At 42.6% G+C, this 21,350-nt stretch overlaps 1 protein-coding gene across 14 annotated transcripts in view; it reads right to left on the bottom strand.

The window, feature by feature from the left end:
- The window catches only part of osbpl9 (oxysterol binding protein-like 9), a 30,755-nt gene extending 9,690 nt beyond the window's left edge, over positions 1–21,065 (bottom strand). For 4 of the 14 annotated variants that reach the window (XM_085774294.1, XM_085774293.1, XM_085774289.1 and 1 more), the window contains exons 1-9: positions 20,946–21,065; positions 18,921–18,971; positions 15,684–15,762; positions 7,500–7,576; positions 3,552–3,647; positions 2,949–2,996; positions 1,733–1,762; positions 1,586–1,636; positions 996–1,034 (exon numbers count right to left, since the gene is read on the bottom strand). In XM_085774294.1, coding sequence (XP_085630420.1) covers positions 996–1,034; positions 1,586–1,636; positions 1,733–1,762; positions 2,949–2,996; positions 3,552–3,647; positions 7,500–7,576; positions 15,684–15,762; positions 18,921–18,971; positions 20,946–21,056 — 582 coding nt within the window. In that variant the 5' untranslated portion in view covers positions 21,057–21,065. Of the gene's footprint in view, positions 1–995; positions 1,035–1,585; positions 1,637–1,732; positions 1,763–2,948; positions 2,997–3,551; positions 3,648–4,655; positions 5,021–6,001; positions 7,577–15,683; positions 15,763–18,920; positions 18,972–20,945 lie in introns of those variants that run through there. The other 10 variants (XM_085774295.1, XM_085774291.1, XM_085774290.1 and 7 more) reach the window with 8 other exon arrangements.
- Positions 21,066–21,350: the final 285 nt, after the last annotated feature.

Below are 21,350 nucleotides of genomic sequence, written 5' to 3' on the forward strand. Positions count from 1 at the left end.
ATATATAAACCACTCTCCATTTTAGCGTTTTTATAAAAGTGGTATTCAATTTGCACGTAAATACAGTTGGGACTGTTTGAGAACAGGCTCACAATTCAAAGTACCAAATCTACACACTGTATGAGCAACACGCAAACATGGACATGCGTGAAAAGATGTCTCTGGTTGTTTATTCCATTTAAAAATGTGGCTGCTCTCACATCACAGAGGTCAGAGTTTCCTCAAACTAAAAGGGTTCCAGCCAGCAATACGACATGTTTTCTGCATCCATCTAATACATGCTTCAGTGCTTTGGGTTGATATTAAAAAACATACTGGAAGGAGACAAAGAGCAATAGCTGCATAAAAGATAAGAAATAAAAGTTTTCTTTTTTTAAAAGGCTACGGTAAAGGCTTTGGAGAGTGGATGACGTAACATAAATTATATGTAATGTAGGTGAAACATGCAGAACTCCTGGTTTGGCCTTTGACATGGGGAGGGGACACCTGCAGAGCTGGTACAGTGGTCTCTGAACTACTAGTGCTCAGTAGACTAGTTCAATAAGCAGGCAGTGTGGACACAATAAATCAATGGTGAATTAGTTGAATCTAATTAGTGGGTGAAGTGAAGTGCAACATCCTCTCATATGCAGGCATGCAAACACACATGTATAGTCTATGTACACATACATAATCTGTATTGTCTGGAACAAAGTTTGCACATTCACTCAAACAAATGTTCTATCTTGATGAAGGAATGAATAGTTCCCAACAATTGCAAAGAGCATGTAAGTCCCAGATGAAATCAGTAGATCATCAACTTAATTAAGAGGATAGAGGTGGAAGACATGAGGGGGAAAAGCTTGAGATAGAGCTTATCTCCAAATTAGACAGCATGCACTAAAGAGATCTGATTCATCTGCTTTTCTACAGTGGAGAGTAAATTAAGCGAGAAAAGAAAGTTAGCAGTTTGTTTGATTTTAATTTTTGTCATGGACAGAGAATGTCAAACTTACTATAAGTCCGTTTGCGTGTTGCTGTTCGTTACTTTGGTCCTTAAAATTTTGAGAAGACAACGTTAGACTATTTGTATAGTAAGGTTCAAGAGTCATTTCATAAAAGCATCCTGAGCATCTGCGGCATAAAGAGCAATGAGACCCATCCCTCTCACCACATGGAGCTTTATAATATTCACCCATTCGCCACATGCAGTAATCCTTTCATCACATGGTAAAATCCCCTGTCATTTTGTTCTGTATCAATATCACAGGGTTGCTTCATTGTGCCAAACTGTAAATCTACACATTTAGTCATGAGTTGAAGTGTGAGTTAAAAGTATCACCTTAAAACCCACATGAAACAGAAATGATTGCTCCACTTCCTTTCAGAGGGCTGAATGGAACATGTGATGAAACGAATACTGGGCTACACCCTCCTCAACCAGCGGCCCAGATAGCGACTGTAAGCAGGGAACTATCCCAGAGACACACTGACGCTAACACACACAGTGCACAGTGCTGATGTGGCCCTCGTATGAACAATGATGGTGAAAAGGCAGACCAAACTACAGAGAGGTGACTCAAACATGTGCTCATATCGTGTTTACCTTGGCAATTTGCAGCAGTACAATACAGTGCTTGATGGACTCTACCATACTCTGAAAGAGAGAAACAGAAAGGAATTCATAAACTGAGAATGCACAGCCAAAGTGAAAGACAGGAAGGAAAATGTGATGTGCCAAGTTCTGACTTACACAAGTAGTCTCTTTCAAATTTTCAATTTTCTGTAAAAAGGAAACAAAAAAAGGGAAAGAAGTTTGTAAAATCCAACAGCAATTCAAAAAACAAACACAAGCTTTAAAGCAGAGACGATGATTCAGCCTATTGAAGAGCAGAGTTAAAGAACAACTGGTGGAAAATATCAATGTAATAATCTCCAACTGGATGGAGGCAGCATTTTTAATGTTCTGTGGACAATTTCCCATGGTGAAGAGACTGGTGACCATGACAAGTCGGGGTGGGGAAAAAAGAAAAACAGTGTTAATCTCAGAGAGAGGAAGTACACCGCATAGCTTCTGGTAAAAAAAAAACGAAAAAAACAAGAGGCTACACTAATACGCCCTGAAACCCAACTGCTTCCTCTAGCAAAGCTAAATACCTCCACACTCTTAGTGTTTTACTCATTTAAGGTTAGCTGGAAAAAAGGTTTGGTGTCCTGAGAAGTCCTGAACACCTCGAAAAACAATAAACACAACTGTACTGTTAATCTCTAATCAGTTAGGAACTACGGACAAAAAAACAACTAAATGACATATCTTCAATATTCAGTATAGCTGATGGGATAGTGGCATTAGTCTGTTAGAGCTCAAACTACTAGTTGGCAGACAGAAAATTACAAAGCAAAACCTGTACTCATACTATGCACTTGCATGTGAGGATTTTCTGCTTTTGTCAGTTTTACATGATTGTAGTTTTGAATTTCTTTGTGGGATTTAGTGTCATTAGGGCTCTGGATGGTTTTAACAGGAATTATTTTTGATATTGTGAAGATAAAAAGGTTGATCAGGAAAATAATCTGAATATTCACTTCTGATCAGAACTCTGTCAGTCATTCAGTCAGTGGAGAACAAGGTTTGATGGGACTGGTGCCTGAACATTTTTGCACTGTCATGGTAAAATATAATAATGTTATATGTGATATAGATTTATAGATTTAAATTACTGCCTCACCACAAATGTTGAGAAACAAGTCACTAGTCACACTGCTACACCTTTTTGAAATATTATGATGGGTTAAAACTGACAAACACTTCAGTCTATCATCTTTCCTACACTGACAGTTATCATTGTTCTTTTCCCTGCTCTGTGTGTCAGCCTCTTTCGCCTGCTGTTAGTCTCGACACTAATGACAGTGAGAACAGGGTCCGGAGAGCAGAGACACAAGGACAGAGCGGCTTCGCTGGTACTCACTCTACGTGATTCATCTTCTTTGCAGTCCTTGATCTTCTCATCAAACAACTGTGTGAGAGTGACAGAGAATGAGAGATGAAAAGGGAAAAGAGAGATGGAATATGAGCTAAGATGAGTCCACAGTGAAATGAGTATAGAAATGATAAGAAGGTGAATACTGTACAGATGATGTGGCTTGATATAATGTGGAGGCGAGCAGCAGCCTCTTTGCTCTGAGGAAGGGCACTCGCAGTGTTGTCATTACGATTTTTTGCCCGAGACAATATGCTGCTGCCCCGTCTAATATGTGGTTTTCTGTTTTATCACCAGACTACCACAAATCTACTTTTTATTAGCTTCTGTTCTGCTGTTGTAAGAGCAGCAAAGATATACTTACAAGAATAGACATAAAAGGAGGAAGGTCAGGGCAGAGATTTAAATGCAATGTCATCTACAGTAATATGATGCCATGTGCCATTTTTATCATAGGGGTGCATTTTAAGTTGCAGTTTGGAAATATTTTCAGAAGGACTATATTACCATATTGCATCCTATAATCATGAACACCAATATTAAGCAGTGAATCAGTACAGATGAAATAATAAGCACAGCGTTGAGTCCTACCTTTAACTGGTCAATCAGAATCTGTAGGTAGGCATCGGCTTCAGCTAGCTTCTTATCAAAGTCTTGAACACTTGGAACAAATCCTGTCTCGGCCTCCTGAGGATGAAGAAACAAACACAGCTGAGTATCACTGCAGTCCTAACCAAATGTCCATGTCAAACTCCATGCTGGTATTTGCATATTCAAAGTAAAATACACAGATACTCGTAATAATAATCCCAAGCCATGTATTCACATATTATCCATTCAGTTAAAAATAAAAGAGACCAGAGTCTGTCACCTCCGGGGCAGGTAGGCTTTGTAAAAATGTTGCACAAAATGGTGGACAGAAACATCAACAGTTCAGGAGAATCTTCCAGCAACGTACTGTACCGGGGGAGATATGAATACTATTGTTTAAAGGCTAGCCTACATGAAAGGGCAGCAGGTCTGTCTGTCTGCCTGCCTGACTGGAGGCCAGTGGATTTCAGGCTTCGACAAAACTAAAAATCAGGAAACTCAAGGATGGAGAGAATTTAGCTTCTGAGAGAGCAGCATGTGTAAATCAGCTGAGGTGCACTGAAAATTCATTGTTTGCTAATTAGCTCCCCTTGCTTGACCCATTAGAAACACAGACATACACACACACACACACACACACACATTACATTACATAATATCCATTAAAAGGTAATTATTAGACTATTGGCAGAACAGATGTGAGCAGGCATCTGTCTGCACTCACCCAAGCCCACAGGACCATCCGGTTGGATTTGACACAAAACCAAAAGCAGGAAAATGGGCAGATAAATGCACACTCCACCCAAAAAAAGAAACTCTCTAAAAATCAGCCCATATTTAATGCTGAAGCCTGTCAATAGTGTGTATATTCATCTCCGGTAACAGAACAATAACCTCTCTGCGTCAAGCCAGACAAATCAGTCAGATGACTAACACAGAGTGTGTCAGAGCAATTTACCGCTACACAGCAGTTACTCTGACATGGAAAAACACAGGTCGCCATGAGAAAGCAGAGATAGTAAAATAGTTAAACCCATGTTGTTTGGAATCAAACGTTAGTCTTGTTAGTAAATCATGCTCTTAGTAATCCATGCTGTGTGCTACCGCTGCTTTGGACTTGCTGCGCTCCACAGTCCTGCTGTGTCCCGACTTTGAGGGGACCTTTCCTCCTGCTACAGACGATCTCATGGGGACGTGAAGAAAAGCCATTAACAGCTAAACGCCGACTGCAGCTGCCCTGCTGACGTTTAAACGCTACAAAAACATGCTAGCTTTATAGAGAACAAAGTCTGGGTTAACAGCAGCCATCAAACTTACAGTTAACTGGCCAAACTTCCTCAAAGGATCAAAGGTGCTTTCACTGTCAGACTGAAAAATATAGCTGGCCACACGAGGGCCTGAGTAAAAAAAAATCTAAATAGAAAATAATGTTAACTGAGATGTGAATGTTGATATGTTGCAGCACTGTGACCCTGGCTGGACTGGCAAAGTCATCCCAGTGCCAGTGTCTTGTCTGTTTTTTGTTACTTATTTATATTACACTGGAAATACACACACACAATCTGTTATTCCTCCAGAAAGGCATTACATCATGACCATTTTATTTGTGACTCACCAAAATAAGGCAAACACATCTACAGGCACTATTAATCTCTTTTAAACTTCATCATGACAGTGGGGATTAACTCCCATAAACACACCCACGTCATCACAGTATTTACAAATACACATAAACAACCCATGACTTGCGTCTGTCACGTCTGAGTGATGGAAGAGCTGGATCTAAATATTCTGTATGCATGTGTAGATGCATCTAAAGGGCAGCAGTATTAACCACAGGGTTTGTATACTCTATATAAGACTCTTACCCTGCTTAACTTTATAACTGCTCATGTTTGCCTTATAGGCCCTACCACTCCATTATTACATAACAAACAGTACCTCGTGTTTGGTCAACAAACAGAATAGACAGGAAGTGTGTGTTTTTTTATTTCTAAACACAGCAGATACGTTTGGAAGCAAGGAGTCAGAGGCAGGTGGCTGGTTTATAAACAGTCACCACACCACCACCACGTCATGGTGCTCACTCCTTCACTGATCCTGAAATATTCCCAGACGTCTGCAGCTCCTCTCCCACTCATCCCCTCCACAGAGAACGTGTGTGTGTGTGTGTGCCTTGGTGTGACATAGTGGGAATAATTTTGAGCAGCCTGTTAACTATCCCACGTTCACACTCACAAACCCACCCGACTACCCCAGACTCTACAAACAACACTGCTCTTGCACCCCCCCCCCCCCCCCCTCACTCCTGTTTCTATTTGTCTTTCCACGCAGTGTGACCCACTTTAAAATGCTGATGCCCCAGCAGCGCACTGCAGCCGTTTTAAGTTCTTCTTGCTGTGGTGCAGTGCCGTTTTGTGTGCGTGTGTGTGTGTGTGTATTTTACTTACTGGGTGCTTCGCTCCAATGGACATGCTGCGTTAAACCTTGTATATCTCTCCCATCAGGCCATTCAGCCTGACACAAGATTGTTTTCTCTTTCTCTGCCCTTGTAATTCTGCCTTTTTCTCTCTCTACAGCAATAAACCACCAGCTCTGGTGAAGTTAGCGTTCTGTCTCTCTCCTCCCCTCCCTCCTCCTCCTCCTCCTCCTCAGAGAAACAGAAAACAATCTCTTCCTCTTGCTCTTCGCTGCAGTCTGCCGATAAAAAACCCCACCACAGCAGCCTCCAGACTGTGTTAGCTGGGAAGCTAGTCTGGCTACAATATATCCTTCGGCAGCAGTTATCAGCTGAGCGTTTGGTATGAGGCAGACAGAGCTGAGTTAATCCAGGACCCTCCCCTGGCAGGAAAGGCACACTTCCTCTCATGCAGGCAGAAAACACACAAAGCAGCAGCAAGTGCTAACAGGGACAGGCACTAACAGCCACACCGATTGGCTGAGGCAGCCTAGGCAGATGTTTGGTTGATCAAACAAGCAGCTCTCCGACTGGCTGCCGCTGGGTCACATGATGCTATGACAGCAGCTTGCTAACACCAAGTGTGTGTGTGTGTGTGTGTGTGTGTGTGTGTGTGTCTGTTCATCGTGCAAGCAGGCACACGTAGCGCATCGGAGGGATTTGCCACATAGCGAGGGAAGGCATAAAAAGGAAGGAGGGAGGAAGAGCGAATGAAAAGGCTGGTCATGAGGGTGAGAAGGAGGAGGAAATGGGTGGGAACAACTGCACACAGATGACGACTGTAGGGGACAAGGAGGAGAAAGGTATGGTCTAGAGAAGAACAGGGAGGAGGGTTGGGCAGGGAAACAACTGGAGGGCAGGAGAAGCAGGAAAGACTGACTGAGACACTTGAGACGTCTCGACATTTTGAAAAAACAGACGCATAAATACGAGGGGACAGAGACACTGCCAGCAAGTCATTAGTTTAACAGTCTTTCCGTGAGACTAAAGATCCCATAGTAGTTTGAGCAACACACTGCTGTAACATCCCCCATTTATGATAACAACATAATGTTATCATGAATGTTTAGCTGAGATAACACTTGAGATGCAAAGTCCCTTTAGTGTCATCATATGGGTGTTGTGGTGTCACACTGTGCATGATTTACAGGGTATGCAAATACATGCAATCTGGGCTTCAATAAAAAATCCCACAGCGAATGCTTTGATATTTAGGCAACACACATTATATGTTTTTAAGGATTTCACCAATCCTGTTTTTTTTGGTGACATTAAATCTGTCTGAATTCACCTTTCAGGTATTTTAAAAGATAACATGTTTGCTTAGGAAAATAGACAGTAAATGGTGAAACCACCAGGACAGATACTGACAACTCGGCCCTACAGCAAAACCACTTTTTTCTTGTTAACATAACGGATGGATTGAACGCGCAGATCCATGTGCCTAAATACACACACTTATATACACAGATGCAAATATGGTGACATACCCGGAGTTGGAGGGTGTGTCGGAGGATAGTTCCCTCTAAGGCGTGGATCCACTTCTCCCGTTCGTCTGCATCTCGGGCTGAGGGCAGAAGCACACAGACACACCCCAGTGAACCACAGTTTCCATCCAGACACCGTCAGTGCCCATTACAACTGTGTTACAAGCTAACGACACCACAACACGTGTGAAATGACATGAGTTCGGGTGAAGCCGTCATGAAAACTGTGCAATCCTCTAGATGAGACAGTTTGCTTTATATTCATAATACTTATTTTTGTAACTTCATGTTTTTGGCTGTAGAATATAATGTAAATATGTATGCACATTTCATATAAGCATGACAAAAATCTGAGAGGGACAACAGTAAATAAGAAAATAAAAAAGACACTTTAGATGAATTTGATGGCTGCAAATCAAATGCAGAAAGATGTATGGAGACATAAGTGACAGTGTGACAACAAATGGCTTTAAAGGAACATTTCTTGCATTCTGGGAAAAATGCTACAGCCAGCAGCTGGTTTGCTAAGCTTAGCACTGGAGAAACACAACTAGCATGGCTCAAGGTGTGAGCAGTGAGTATACAATGAAAGTCTTCCCACCAGCACCTCTGACGTTCACCACACATGTTATATGTTGTTTAATCAGACCATATGAAAACCTAAGTGCAAGAATGACACACTGTCATATTTCATGTGGCAAGGGAAAACTCACCTGGTTGCTGGGCAACCTCATGTTGCAGAAAAATAGTGTCTCTGGCCAAGAAAAAGTCCAGCACATTATCCTCCTGCCCTGCCTCATCCTGGAAGAAGCCTGGCTCGCTGCTCTCAGCCATGGGCTAAACTAAACTAACCAGGCAGGTCCTATCTTGTCCTATCAACAATAATTTGTTTAATCTAATGTTCAGCAAGAGAGCAAAATCTTGAACTAGAGTATATGGTGTATTTAAAGGATTCATGTCACGCAGAATCTACTCTCAAATACAAAAACACTGTGAATATTATCAAGCACTCGTATCTTTGGCAGGTGAAAGAAGTACTCAGCGTCCTCAGATTGGATATCCTGATTCCTGAGTCAAGGCTCCTTGAAGTGACAGAGCACTGGCTCTTGCCTGGTTTTCACATGTAGCTTTTGGGGTTGGAGTGTGAAACAGAGCAGGGTGAGGCTGCGCCCTCAGAGCAAAGACAGAGAACAAACAAGCTGCCAGCAACATTAAACAATGATCCATTACAGGCCCTGACACGTGTAACACACACAGCCTGCAAACGATACATACACCATTTTTGGTCCCAATAGCATCCGGGGATACAATATTTTGTCCTCTGTCAGGACACAGACTGGACTGAACTGGACTCCATCCTGTCACTGTTGTGTTTTCAAGCATCAAAGGTTTTCAGTTCTTGTATGACAAGGAGCTTTACTTCTGCTTTCCTGTGCATGTGGATTGTGGCCACCAGAAAAAAAAACTACAACTCTAAAAGCTGTGAAAGAAGAACTTAATAAGATATATGCCATTGAATTAGCTGGCAAACTATATCCTGTGAAAGAGTCATTTTTCATTGAGCTGGAAACAAGACAGTGCAGCAGATGAACGGCCGTGCTAGCGCAGAGACCGAGCACTGCTACGGCAGAAAAGCTTTTAAAGACATTAAACGGCAGCCGAGGCTCAGGCCAATCCACTCAGACAGCGCCTCACTGCCCTCTCACTTTCCCCACAGCCAAACAGACTCTCCAGAGGAACAGACTGTGGCTAATGTTGTTTAGCTGTATTCATGACAGAAGAGAGGTGCCGTAGTACCAGGGCCGCTCAACAAAAACAAACACTAACTGTACCAACTATGTCGCAAGTCCAATCTCCGTCCTAGTCTGTGGCTCACATCTACCCTGTAATGCCCCCTCCCCCCCAGGTATGTGTGAGAAGTTAATCAGTTAGCCAATGGGCCAGTTTGACAGTGGGTGTCATCTGACACGAGCCTCCACCGTTAACCTACAGTTACATATTCAAACAACAACCGAGTTATTTGTCCTTTAAACATTGACTTATCATGATCGGCAGCGGGGGAGTAGGACACGGTCTACTCCAATCTGACCACAGGTATCCAGTAGGTGTTGCTCTCAAGTTAACACTCTGAGGCTTGTAATCATAAGGTAGCTAATGCTATATAACAAGACTAGATCAAAACCTTGTATGTGGCTGGACAACCATGTGGTAAATACCACATTTTATAGCCACCATGTCATCTGACAAAATCATAAAACACACAAATGAGACATCAACGACTGAGCTATGATTTCAGATGCATTTGCCACACTGCCTTTACATTGTTTTTTCAGGCATTTGCCTTTATTGCAGTCATTGTGAGGAAGAGAGGTGGTAAAAAATGGAGCGAGAGAGAGAGAGGATGACACACAGCAAATGGCCACAGGCTGGACTCAAATCCCTGGCCACTGGGGGCAATGACGAAGTCTGAAGCACATGCTCAACCAGGTGAGCTACTGTGGCACGTGCTCCAAGTAAGATTTTATATTTTTTTGTGTCTCACTCAGTTCACAGCCTCCATTAAATGTAATGTATGTAGAAATGTAGAAGTGGCCTTAGCTATACAGAGCTGTGTTCTGTTCATCTGTCATCCTTTAGTAATAATGATAGGTATAATGAAAGTAATGCATTGGAAGCTTGTGTTGGATCAGCACTCTGCTGCAAAGTGGTAGAAGTACCATCACTCAGTCAGTCAGGGACATACATGATTATAGGCCTGACCCCGCAGTTACAGTTCGATCAAAAAAATAAAAACAAAAAAGGGCTCTGGTGGAACTGGGAAATGTTTTTTTCCATGAGTTGAAGGTATCAGAATATTATGTCACTCGTTTTCTTTACTGGGAGATAAGAAAATGAGCAGATCTTGCTGGATTCTGAGTTTAAAAGGTTTACAGGGCTTGTTACGTGTCTTTATCAGTTTATCAAATTTACTAGTAGAGCCAAAGGGACAGAAGTCTAAAAGTCACAAAGTAAAAATGTTCTCCTTCTGCCCAAACCCAACATTAACACACTCTTTGAGTTTCATGATGTTGTTTCACCCCTGTTGCTGCTATGTGTAATGCGATAACAGAGGAAGGTGTGTCGACTAAATCTTATTTACTGTAGGCTCTGATACTTCTCCGCAAGAGAAAAACAAAGAGGCACACTGGGCCATAGGAAGAACAAGCACATCCAGTTGGTACTGTATCACACACCAGTAAACTCCAACCAATCCACCCACAATCATGTTCCTGGTGATTACAGACAGACCCTGACAGACTGGGTCTGAAGACTAGTGAAAACTAGTGATAGATAGATGGAGCACAATTAACTCCAAAGATGCACAATCAGATGGTGATGCTAAATAAAACACAGAGCATCCACGTAGTCCACATTGACAGTGGAGGTCACTCTATATCCAGCATGAGGAACTGATGCCAGACAATTACATTTGTTATCAAAGGCTGTTGATGTAATTCTCATGATACAACACCTCTCACAAACACTAAAGAAAACCTGCTATGGATGACATAATGGATATTATGTTTGAAAAACCTAAAGGCCATGGTCAGAAACAAAAAAGATCAACTTACAGTGTAGAAGTAAACGAAACCGTCACAAAGACAACATTTGAAAGGTAAGTCACGTAGTACTCCGTCTCCGACAAGTACTACTTTACTTAAATGTGACATTACTTTAGACAAAACTGCAATTACATATCCATATTTTGAAACCACAATAACAAGAGTCTCACATAATTGCAATGATCCATTTCCTCTTCTCTTCAGCCTTCAGAAGTCTCTTGTGCCTGAATTCTTTCAAACCATTTATGTAACTAGCATGTTAACACCTTGGCTGTGTTTTGCAATGCATTTTCCCTTTTGAATTCAATTTAGCATGTTTGTGTGCAAGCAAATCACGGGGAAGTGACTAACTTCCATGTACCATTATGCCGATACCACGTCATCTCTTCTATCTATTGTTTGAGTCATTTCATGTTTATTTTTTTTCATATCTTTAGCCATTATATAGTTTAACCTGAAGGAATGGGCTGGCAGGAACTGGGGTGTTAAATTGGACATCTTGTTGTTTAGTTGGACTTGGGCCAAGGATAATTATGTTGTATCTTTAAAGCAGAAGAAAGCGGAATATTTGTGTTACTATAAGTCTTAAATAGTTATATCTTCTGACAGCAATCACTTATATAGAGTGTTTGGTCCGAAACACGGGTCTGTCGGTCACTCTGCTCTGCTGTAAGCCGAGGAGAAAACTTTCCTTGTATCCTACAACCTTTATCCAATGAGGAGAGAGAACGGCATAAAGGGGCGGTCCTCTCTGTGTGTGCAGCCAAGGGATGCGCGTGAATGTGGTGACGTAGGGACGAGGGTGGGATCTGCTAACTCCATCGGCTGACAAGAAGTTAGCCAAAACGACCAGATCGCTTACTTCTGCTTTAACTCCTTGGCTTTTTAAAAAAAAAAATTTAACACTGGTGAAACATGAAAAGGACAACCCAAAGAATCTGGAAATGTGGGAATCATGAATGAAAAGTAAATGTGAATATTTGCTTAGCAAGTGTGCGCCCCTAAATTTTCTGCTTGTGCTCCTAAAATTTCAAGTGAGGGGCCTCTGTGCTTCTGGTGAAGAAGGTTGGTCTAGGGCCCTGATATTACACGTGTGTGTGTGTGTGTGTGTGTGTGTGTGTGTGTGTGTGTGTGTGTGTGTGTGTGTGTGTGATATACACATCACATGACCTGGAAGCTATTGAGCTAAAATGCGAATATTTAGGCTATGTAAAAAATTAATAAAAATTATGAACAGATGTAAAATGCCAAATTGTTGCATGTCACCACAAGAGCCTGGTGGGTCCTGGTCTGCAGTGGAGACACGGGCGCCAAGAGGGCCGAGTGAGAACTATACATCAATTATGCCACGGTTACAGGTACTTATCACATAAACAGCTACAATTGCCATAATACATAAGTAGACAAGGACAGATGGTCATAATTTCCATGTAGAGCATGTACAGCCACTACACACACAGCCACTCGACAGGCAAAACTAACACATAAAGCTTAACCAAAAGATTTCCTCCCATCTCAGTCAGACAGGGTATCCATCTCAGATCTCCCCTCGCATGCTCAGCAACCTTTCCCCATAACTCTGCTCCTCCTTTCTCCAAAAGGCCTCCGTCAATTATTCATCCCTTCTTTCTTTTTTGCTTCTTCCATATTGGGACAAGCTGATGAAATATTTTGGTGCATATTCCAGTGGGAGGACAGAGGGTCTGATGCTCTGGATTGCCACCTGCCACTACTGTGACACTGTAGCTATACATATGCACTGCAAAGAAAATGTACAAATTCTACAATGAACTTAATCTGAGGTCAATAAAATAGTATATTGGTGGGAAAACTAAGTATCTGTTTATTGTTGATTTTAACTATGAAATAGCTCCAAGTGTGTGATAAAAATGTAAAATCAACACTGACAAGGACACATGATATCTGCACTTGGGAACAACAATGATTTTGGTGTGAGGGAGGACCCTGGACAGAGGTTACAAGGAGGACAACATGAGGAGGTCTCTCATCCTGTACTATTGCCCTGGGCAGGCTGGACACCCTCACAGAGAGGCAGGAGAAGATGAGAGATTGATAGCTAGCTACTGTAGATAAGAGAGGGAGAGCACGAGCCGAGAGGGGAAAGAGGAAAGGGGGGAGCTAAAGGGCTCTCAGGCATCTCTGATGCACCGCCGGGGGAGAGGACCTGATAAATAATGGATGCTTCTCTAAATAGAAAGACTGTACAGAGCTGCACTCCAGGCTAGCACAGTGGCCGGCCGGCCGGCCGACACAGGGCTGCACTTCTACCTGGGAGCTGGGCTGCCCCCTACATGATCGCGTTTTGCACCATACACAAAAAACACTCTGATAATGAGCAGTGTATTGGCAGAAGTTATGGTTATTAGAAATGTAAACTGTGGGCAACAGCATGATTTTTTTCTCCTGTGCTTTTCTTTATCCGCCCTAATCTTGACAGTGATTTTCTACCCATCACACATAGTCAGGGAGTTCTGCCAAGCAGACACATTCAGACGATGTTGTGAATCCTGGGGGACTGACTGCATAACATGCCGAGATCAGGATCGTTTTACAGTAACATCCTGTGCATGTCTTGATATCCAGGCTAACCCCTGATGTACCGGGACTCTCATGTTCGGCACATATTTAGTGCTTATTTTCTGCCCGTTTATGGGGATACATGAGATAGTACAGTGCTCCACTGGGTATCTGGAGAGCAGCTGTGTCTTTCAGTGAAATCTCATTGTTGTCTTTCTCACAAAAAGATGATCATGAAGGCTCCACTGCGATGCACTGGTTCAGGATACTCTGCTTTTAAATGTGATGATTCCTACACTGCTGCTTTAACTAACCTCGACATGGCAGATTCTGTCATCTGTGGTGCCTTTTATTCAAGACCCCGCCAGAAATTAATGTCACTCTTTGTCTGCATTAATGAAGGTTTTGAATAATGATCTGCACTGAATTCACCTAGCATTTGCATAAATTGCTGATGTTTTTTGCTCTCTCACAGGTATATAATTGTCTCAGAGTCAGGTAATTCTGTTAATATCACACCACAACTTAAGTTTGGCAAATGTACTTTTCACCCAGCCGAAGTCAAAACCTCATACTCAGATTAGTGTAAATTATGATCATGACATTTCAGCTATAATTTATGGATGAACACATCCCTGTGAAAATATGTTTACAATTATCACCTTCCTGAGGAAAGAAAAAGGATTACATCACTGTTTAGTCAAACCAGCAAAGCCAGTGAATAACAGGACAAACACAAGTCACAAACATCCTTCTCTGAGAAAGCAAACTCAGTGTGCACTGCACATACACTTGACGAATATAGGACACCGAACACACTCTCCCCCTCTTTAGTAATTCCTCCCAGCTGACAGCCTCTAAACAGTCTCCTGCACACTGCCCTGAACTGTCCTTGAACCTCGATAACAAAACCACTTCACCGGTGTGTTACAGAGCGCACTGCTCCACCCTGGCTCTACATCCCAGAAGACAAACAAACAACGCTTCCTTCTCGATCCTTTCGCCCCGGACTGGCATGCATGCGGATGAGACGTGCAGCGGTTTTCTCCTTACCCTTGCGTTTGTAGAACCACAGCATACAGCTTCGGAACACAGACATGGGAGAGGGCATGGAGGAAGTGTGAGGGGTGGGGGGCCCATGGACTGTGGCTGGTGACCCTCGAGAAGGAGGTGAAGGGAGGGTGCTGGTAGTGAGGTGTGGGGGGGTCTGGTGTTGTCAGGATGGATACAAATGGACAGATGGGAGGACAGAGATGAAGGAAAGGTGGAGGAGGTTAGTGAAAGACCTGGTGAAGTAATAAGAGTTAAAAAAAAAAAAAATGTCTGCGTTGTACTGGACAGCTCACTGTCAAAAAGGAGGGAAGAGTTGGCAGGACGGGAGGGGGGGGGGGGGCGACGCTGTAGGTGAGAGCCAATCCTGTCCCTATGGAGTGACTGGTTGTTAGAGAGCAAGTGGCGACAGCAGTGTACCGAAGGGCGAATAGCGGCAGCAACCAGAGGAGACCTGAGCTCAGCTTCCAGCTCAGCAGTATTCCCTTTTTATTCCCAGAGGCTCAACTGCACACAAGCAGCACAATCTTCCTCCTCAGCCACAGTCGAGAGGGCCGAAGAAAAAAACAAAAAACAAAAAAAGCCTTACTTGCTCGCTCTGTTCCAGAGGAAATCTAGCTTGCAGTGGAACAAATCTTGTTTATCTATAGAAATACATGTCAGTCCAACTTCACAGAGCTTGGAGAGCTTCCAGAGGCAGGGAGAAGAGACTTCAGGATGCGCAAAGCATGCTTTGACATTGTGTAGATGTCTGTGTGCATGTGTTTCCTGGCATTAGAGCAGACCACTCCAAGTCTTTAAAAAGGTGGGGAGGGTAAGAGGAGTGAGTGTGAGCGTGAGTGCGAGAGAGAGAGAGGAAGGGAGAGAGAGCAAATGAACAGCAGAGAGGGATGCAAAGGGATGATAGAGAAAGAAAAGCCAGTAACACAGACAGGACGGGGGGCGGCCGGGAGGCAAGAAGAGCACAACATTTAAAGAAAAAAGGGGGACATCTCACCTTGGAAATGGAAAGTCTTCTGGTCCACAGTGATGGTGAATGTGCTGTCGTCCTCGTCATCAATGCCGATCACAGCTCCCTAGGCAAACAGAGAGAGAGGGAGAGAGAGAGAGGGGAAAAAACGCAGGCAGTCAGACAGCGGGACACGTCATACTCTACTTTCCATTTCTATCCTCATGCCCTCCACATGTGCCTGCAGTCCCCCGACTCTGTTGTGTCTGCTGTAAATTCATCTCCGCACCTTACTCTCTCTTCCTCAAAATCTCCATCCTCTTTTGCCTTATCTCTTTCTCACAAATACTCCTGCTCCTTTGTCAGACGCACGCACACACACACACACACACACATATATATGAGTGCAGCCTTTTGGAACATGGTAAAAAAGAAGGGAGGGGAGGAGGAGGAGGTGGGATTTGGGAGAACGAAGGAGGAGAAAGGCAGGGAAGGGTGGAGAGAGAAACAGACACCAGGGACCAGGCAGCAGCTAGGAGCCAACTGCAGAGAAATGGCCTGCTGGCTAGCTAGGGCATTAGCTCCTAGCAACACAGACAGGGCGTGTGACTCAGAGCTTCCTCGTACACCAAAAGCTGCAAATAATAACAAAAAGTAACAACTACAGAAGGGGTGGATTAAATGATAAAAACAGCTGCAAAATACTTGGCAGTCCGGTGAAATGGCTCTGCATAAAAACCTCTCAATCAGATTATGTAAGAACTTATTTTTTGGGGGGGAGGTTTTATGACAGACAGCTGCACTACATGACGACAACAAAAAGAAGCAAGGCGTGGTGTCTTCCACTTTACAACTCCACAGAGCATAGCCAGTTACTTCCAAAATCCCAAATGAATACCAAGAGAAGGTCAGACATGGACAGCATCTTGTGATTCGTTGTAGAAATGAGGCTCAACATATTAGTGACACAAAATCTAATTGGGCTACCAGCAGAAATGGCCCTGTAACTGTTGTTTTTTTTGTAGTATGATAGTGTTTTGCTTTAGGTATGACAAGCACACTTTTCTAATAAATTATCACTGTGATTTCTGTTGATGATGACATAAACTCTTAAATTCCTATGCATTTTTCAACAGCTACAACAAGCTTTAAAATCAACATGTGTCTGATTGAAGACTATAAAGAAGTGTCGCTAAAAACTGACACAATGGTAACGATTCATTGAAGGGCTTTTGTAGTGGAACGTACATTTTCTCCAAATTGTTTTAGACATGTGAGAAGGTGCAAAAGTGAATTATTTGACTCCATGAAAAAAAAAACTGTTCCCTCGTGGCACTTGAAAATAATCCAATAATAACCAGCATAAGACTACAGTAGAGTTTATGGCTCTACTGGTGCAGTGGGACTGCAGACAGAGCCTCTGGGAGAAGTTTGTGAGAAATCTTAAATGACACAGTCAGGTCAGGGTTTATGATACAGGGATCAAAAAATCAAGCAAATTGAAGACAGACTATGACAAGGTTATCTAATTCTTTCAAAAGGGGTAACAACAGGGGCGTTGCGTGGCGTAGTGGTTAGAGCGGGCGCCCCATGTATAGAGGCACAGTCCTTGCTGCGGTCGGCCCCGGTTCGAGTCCCTCGTCGGGCGCCATTTGCTGCATGTCGTCCCCCCTCTCTCTGCCTCCCTGTTTCCTGTCTGTCTCAACTGTACTATCCATAAAGTCATAAATGCCCAAAAAATATACTTTAAAAAAAAAAAAAAGGGATAACAACTTCATTTTCATTTTTTAGAAATTAAACAATATAGAAATTTTCCTCAGTAAAGTGTCTTTTTTCTTCCTTTAATCTGTGTGAACGATCCACATTAAACGTAGAGAGTCCAAGAAGTAAATACTGTTTACAGTCACCGCCAGTAATATGATTCAATAGATACTGCTTCACTTTTCAGCTTCATGATGCATATCAGGCATTTATTGTACGGCAGTAAACTGTGTGTCACATTGATCTAACCCTGGAAACCTCTGACCCATGACTACATGTCCAGAAATAATGTTGGATCCTCTTTTCAGGTACTTTCAGAAGATACTTCCTCCCTTTAAGGAGATCAAGGTGCTCAACATTGTCTTATACAGATGCAGCTTTCACATCTGCTTCTGTTGAAAGTCACGAAAAACAGTTTGCCCTTGATTTCATAACTGAGATTTCATTCAGAAACAAGAAGCAGAGACAACAAGTATTGACTGCAGGCTAACTACTTCAGCCTTCATTGCCCACAAATGCTCAGACTTGACTACAATCACGCCATTCACATCGCCATGCTACGCTCTGTGATAACATCAGGTTAAGAAATTAAGTAATTACACAGGGCAGGTCAGACAATACATTTGTTATGATTTTTGCACATTGCTGTGAGATATGCAGAATAATCCTACTTAATCCAAGACTAGAGAGGGATAACAGGAGCAGAGTTAACCGCAGCAACACACTGACTCACCTCACAACTGCATCGAAAAGGAAAGAAAAACGTTTTTATCGTCAGTTAACCGAGGTCAATGTATGTAATCCTACCCTTTAGATACGGCCCTCGTGGATAAATGTAACGGGAGCTTTTTCCTTCATAATGCTGGACCAGTCCCTTGAAAACCTAATTGCATTAAAAACTGTCCCTCCTCTCCCTTGCTCATGAAACTAATTTCTGTAAGCGACTGCTGCCATCTAGTGGATATAACTTCAGTACTGAAAAAAACATGGAAGAACAAATGCCTTCATTGGGAACAGTATGATGAGACATTTTTAGCATATGTTTATTCACTTATTATCTTTTGTGCAAAAGATACATATCGTGCGTGTTCTTGCACAACATCGCCTGTGGTCTGATCACATGAGGCAGAGCCATCACAAACTAAACAAGATCAAACCGGTGCGGCAATAGGGGTGTGTGAATATGAGGGCAACAAACCTGTTAAACTAGGTCACCTAGTTTACAGTTATTTTCTTTCTCAACACAGGGCATTCAGTCACTTTGGTAAATCAGAAGACAGTTGTGCTGGCCCGGTGTTGAGTACAAAAGCCTAATTATGGTTCAGAAGGATTGCATTGATAAAGTAAATCTTATCAAAAAGTTAGATGTGGCTCGTGTGTTGACTGCACCCAGGAAAACCATGACAAGAGGGAGTTCATCCAAATACCTGGTGACACAGGCAAGCAGCTCAGTCAAGTGTGGAGGGCATGCTTTTCATTTATCAAAGTCAGCTTTCAGGACGGCTTTGATGCTGAAAGTCTTACCCTGAGTCGCACACAGCCTCTTCTGGATCCTCGCATCATCTTATCCTTTGACTGTAAAACAAGAGCAGACCATATAAGAAATAAATACAGGCAGAATACAGAATGCTGTAAAAGACAGTGGACACAAATATGTGAGTAATGTGGTGCAAGATGATATTATTGTACGTCTTTTTCACTGAGGATATTTTGAAAACAACAACAAAAAATTTTGTATTACAAATAAAATCAATGATGGTCGATTTCCCATTTAACTGCTTCGGTTTCGTGCTCTACAGTGCATGCGCTTTACTACCACCTGGTTTACTAGGATACATTTAAATAGAACAGAGCCATCTTTAATGTTGTAAGCAGCACCTGTGCTTCTTCCATTAAATGTCTGGCATGACAAAGGATCAAACAGGTACCATGCACATCTGCCGCTTGTAGCTGTTTTTGTTAGGTCAGGACCAATTAACACAATTCAGCTGGTAGGAGTTGTGTAACAGACCCTCTCCATGTAATGCACAAGGCTAAAAGTCCAATAATAGTCAGGCTGTCATCTGTGGTAACACTAGTAATCAATGAATATTGGGTAATTTCATCTCACTGCGTGTCCCTGTGGATAGAGTCAAGAGAAGACACTTCCCCTTAACTTGTATTGTTGTTTTTGAGTTTTTAAACATTAGCCTATATTATAAAGTAATGGTTGAAACCTTGAGCGAGAAATCACACACGGGATGAAAGGCAAACTATACCACTGAGATTACACAATCTGAACTAACTCCGATTAAAATTAATTACAATTAAATTTACTCTTACTACATTATGAAATTGTAATGTCAGATTTTGTCATATTAAACCAACTTGTTTGAAGGGCTACAATGTTCAGTTATCTATTATTGTCAATGAATCTGCTGATTATTTTTGCCATTGATTATATTGTCTATAAAATGGCAGATCCCCAAGTCCCAGAGCAGAACATGAAATTTCAATTGCTTGATTTGTCTGACTTATAGCCTACTCCCAAACTCTCAGATATCTGGGTAGACATGTTACACTAGTTATAACAGGCCTATATGTTCTCTCAACTTTTGACATATTCAAGTGTGTCTGCTGATAACATTCAGAGAGAGCAAAAGCAGCAAATCTTTACATTTGAAAAGCTGAAACCAGCACATGCTCATCATTGGAATGATGAATCGATTATTAATAAAATACTTTCTGTCAATCCACTTATCAACGCATAGTTTCAGCTCTAATCAGACACTGTGTTTAACTGCTGCTGGAGTCCGATTTGTTCTGCTTTGCCTTGATCATTTACATGCATTTGGTCTGAAATGTACAGTAACTGTTGCGTTACTCTCAGTCAGGGCTGAGGGCTCAGTTTAGACTTACTGAAGAAGTACTACTGACTGCTGCACAAATAAGGATTAAGGCTAAATTAATGCTCTGACGACACAGTCAACTTGCGTTTACTGACTTTAGCTTTACTCCGGATACATTACTAATCACAGCAGCATTACAGTGTGAGTGAACCAAATATACAACAAGCAACCCACAGCCACTGTCTGTCTGTCTCCTCCCGCGGTGGCTTGTTAGCCACTTGGGCGAGTAAACCAGCCAGAGTCCAGCTGACCAGCTCTTGTTTTACCGCCGGAGACAAAATGTCACCTCGCCGACATAAAAGACAATGTCTCCGGTTGGCCCAATGCTGTTAGCTATTCACTGTAATGTTTTAGCGTGTTTGTCTATTTCTGCTTCTCTCTCTCTCTTTTTTTTTTTAGCTTTGGGAAGCTAGCTGCATTTAGCGGAAGTGTGGATAAAACGGAGGGACTCCATTGGTCGGTCGGTGCTGGGCGACCGTTGCTACTGGTCAGTGTTCGGATCTGTCACCAGGGAGACTCGCCTCTTTCTTTACGCCAGTTCAGACTCCCAACTCCTGACAAACACAAGGCCTTTCTCCCACTCGGGTTTGACAACCAGCGGTAACTTAAACCTACTGAGCAGACCCGTTTCAGCGATTAAAAACCGTGTTGTTGAACGTACCGTGTAGTATGACAGCAAGCCGGCATTGTAGTCCAGAACAAACCAGCGATACTGCCAACCTTTCATGACGTTAGTCCACTTGCTTAGCGGCCCCTCCATGATGGACGCCATCTTTACAATAGGCTACGGTCGGGGAGGAGTCGGAAATGGTGTGGGCAGGCGTCAGGGCTGGGATGCTGCTGATGATGAAGAGGATGGTGGTGATGGCAACGCGCCCCATTATCATTACCCCCCCTGTATGTACTCGGTGATGGAGGATTATCCAGATTCTTTACTTTAGTAAAAGTAGCATTACCCTTTTAAAATACAAATTAAGTTGCTATGTTCAAAAATGTTATTGAAATAAAAATGTTTAGAAGCAGCAACAATGCACCTGTGGTGTCAAACAATATAATTGGATGCATG

Source organism: Trachurus japonicus, chromosome 4, assembly GCF_045865225.1.
Source record: "Trachurus japonicus isolate A0001 chromosome 4, Traja_1.0".
Lineage (NCBI taxonomy): Eukaryota > Metazoa > Chordata > Actinopteri > Carangiformes > Carangidae > Trachurus > Trachurus japonicus.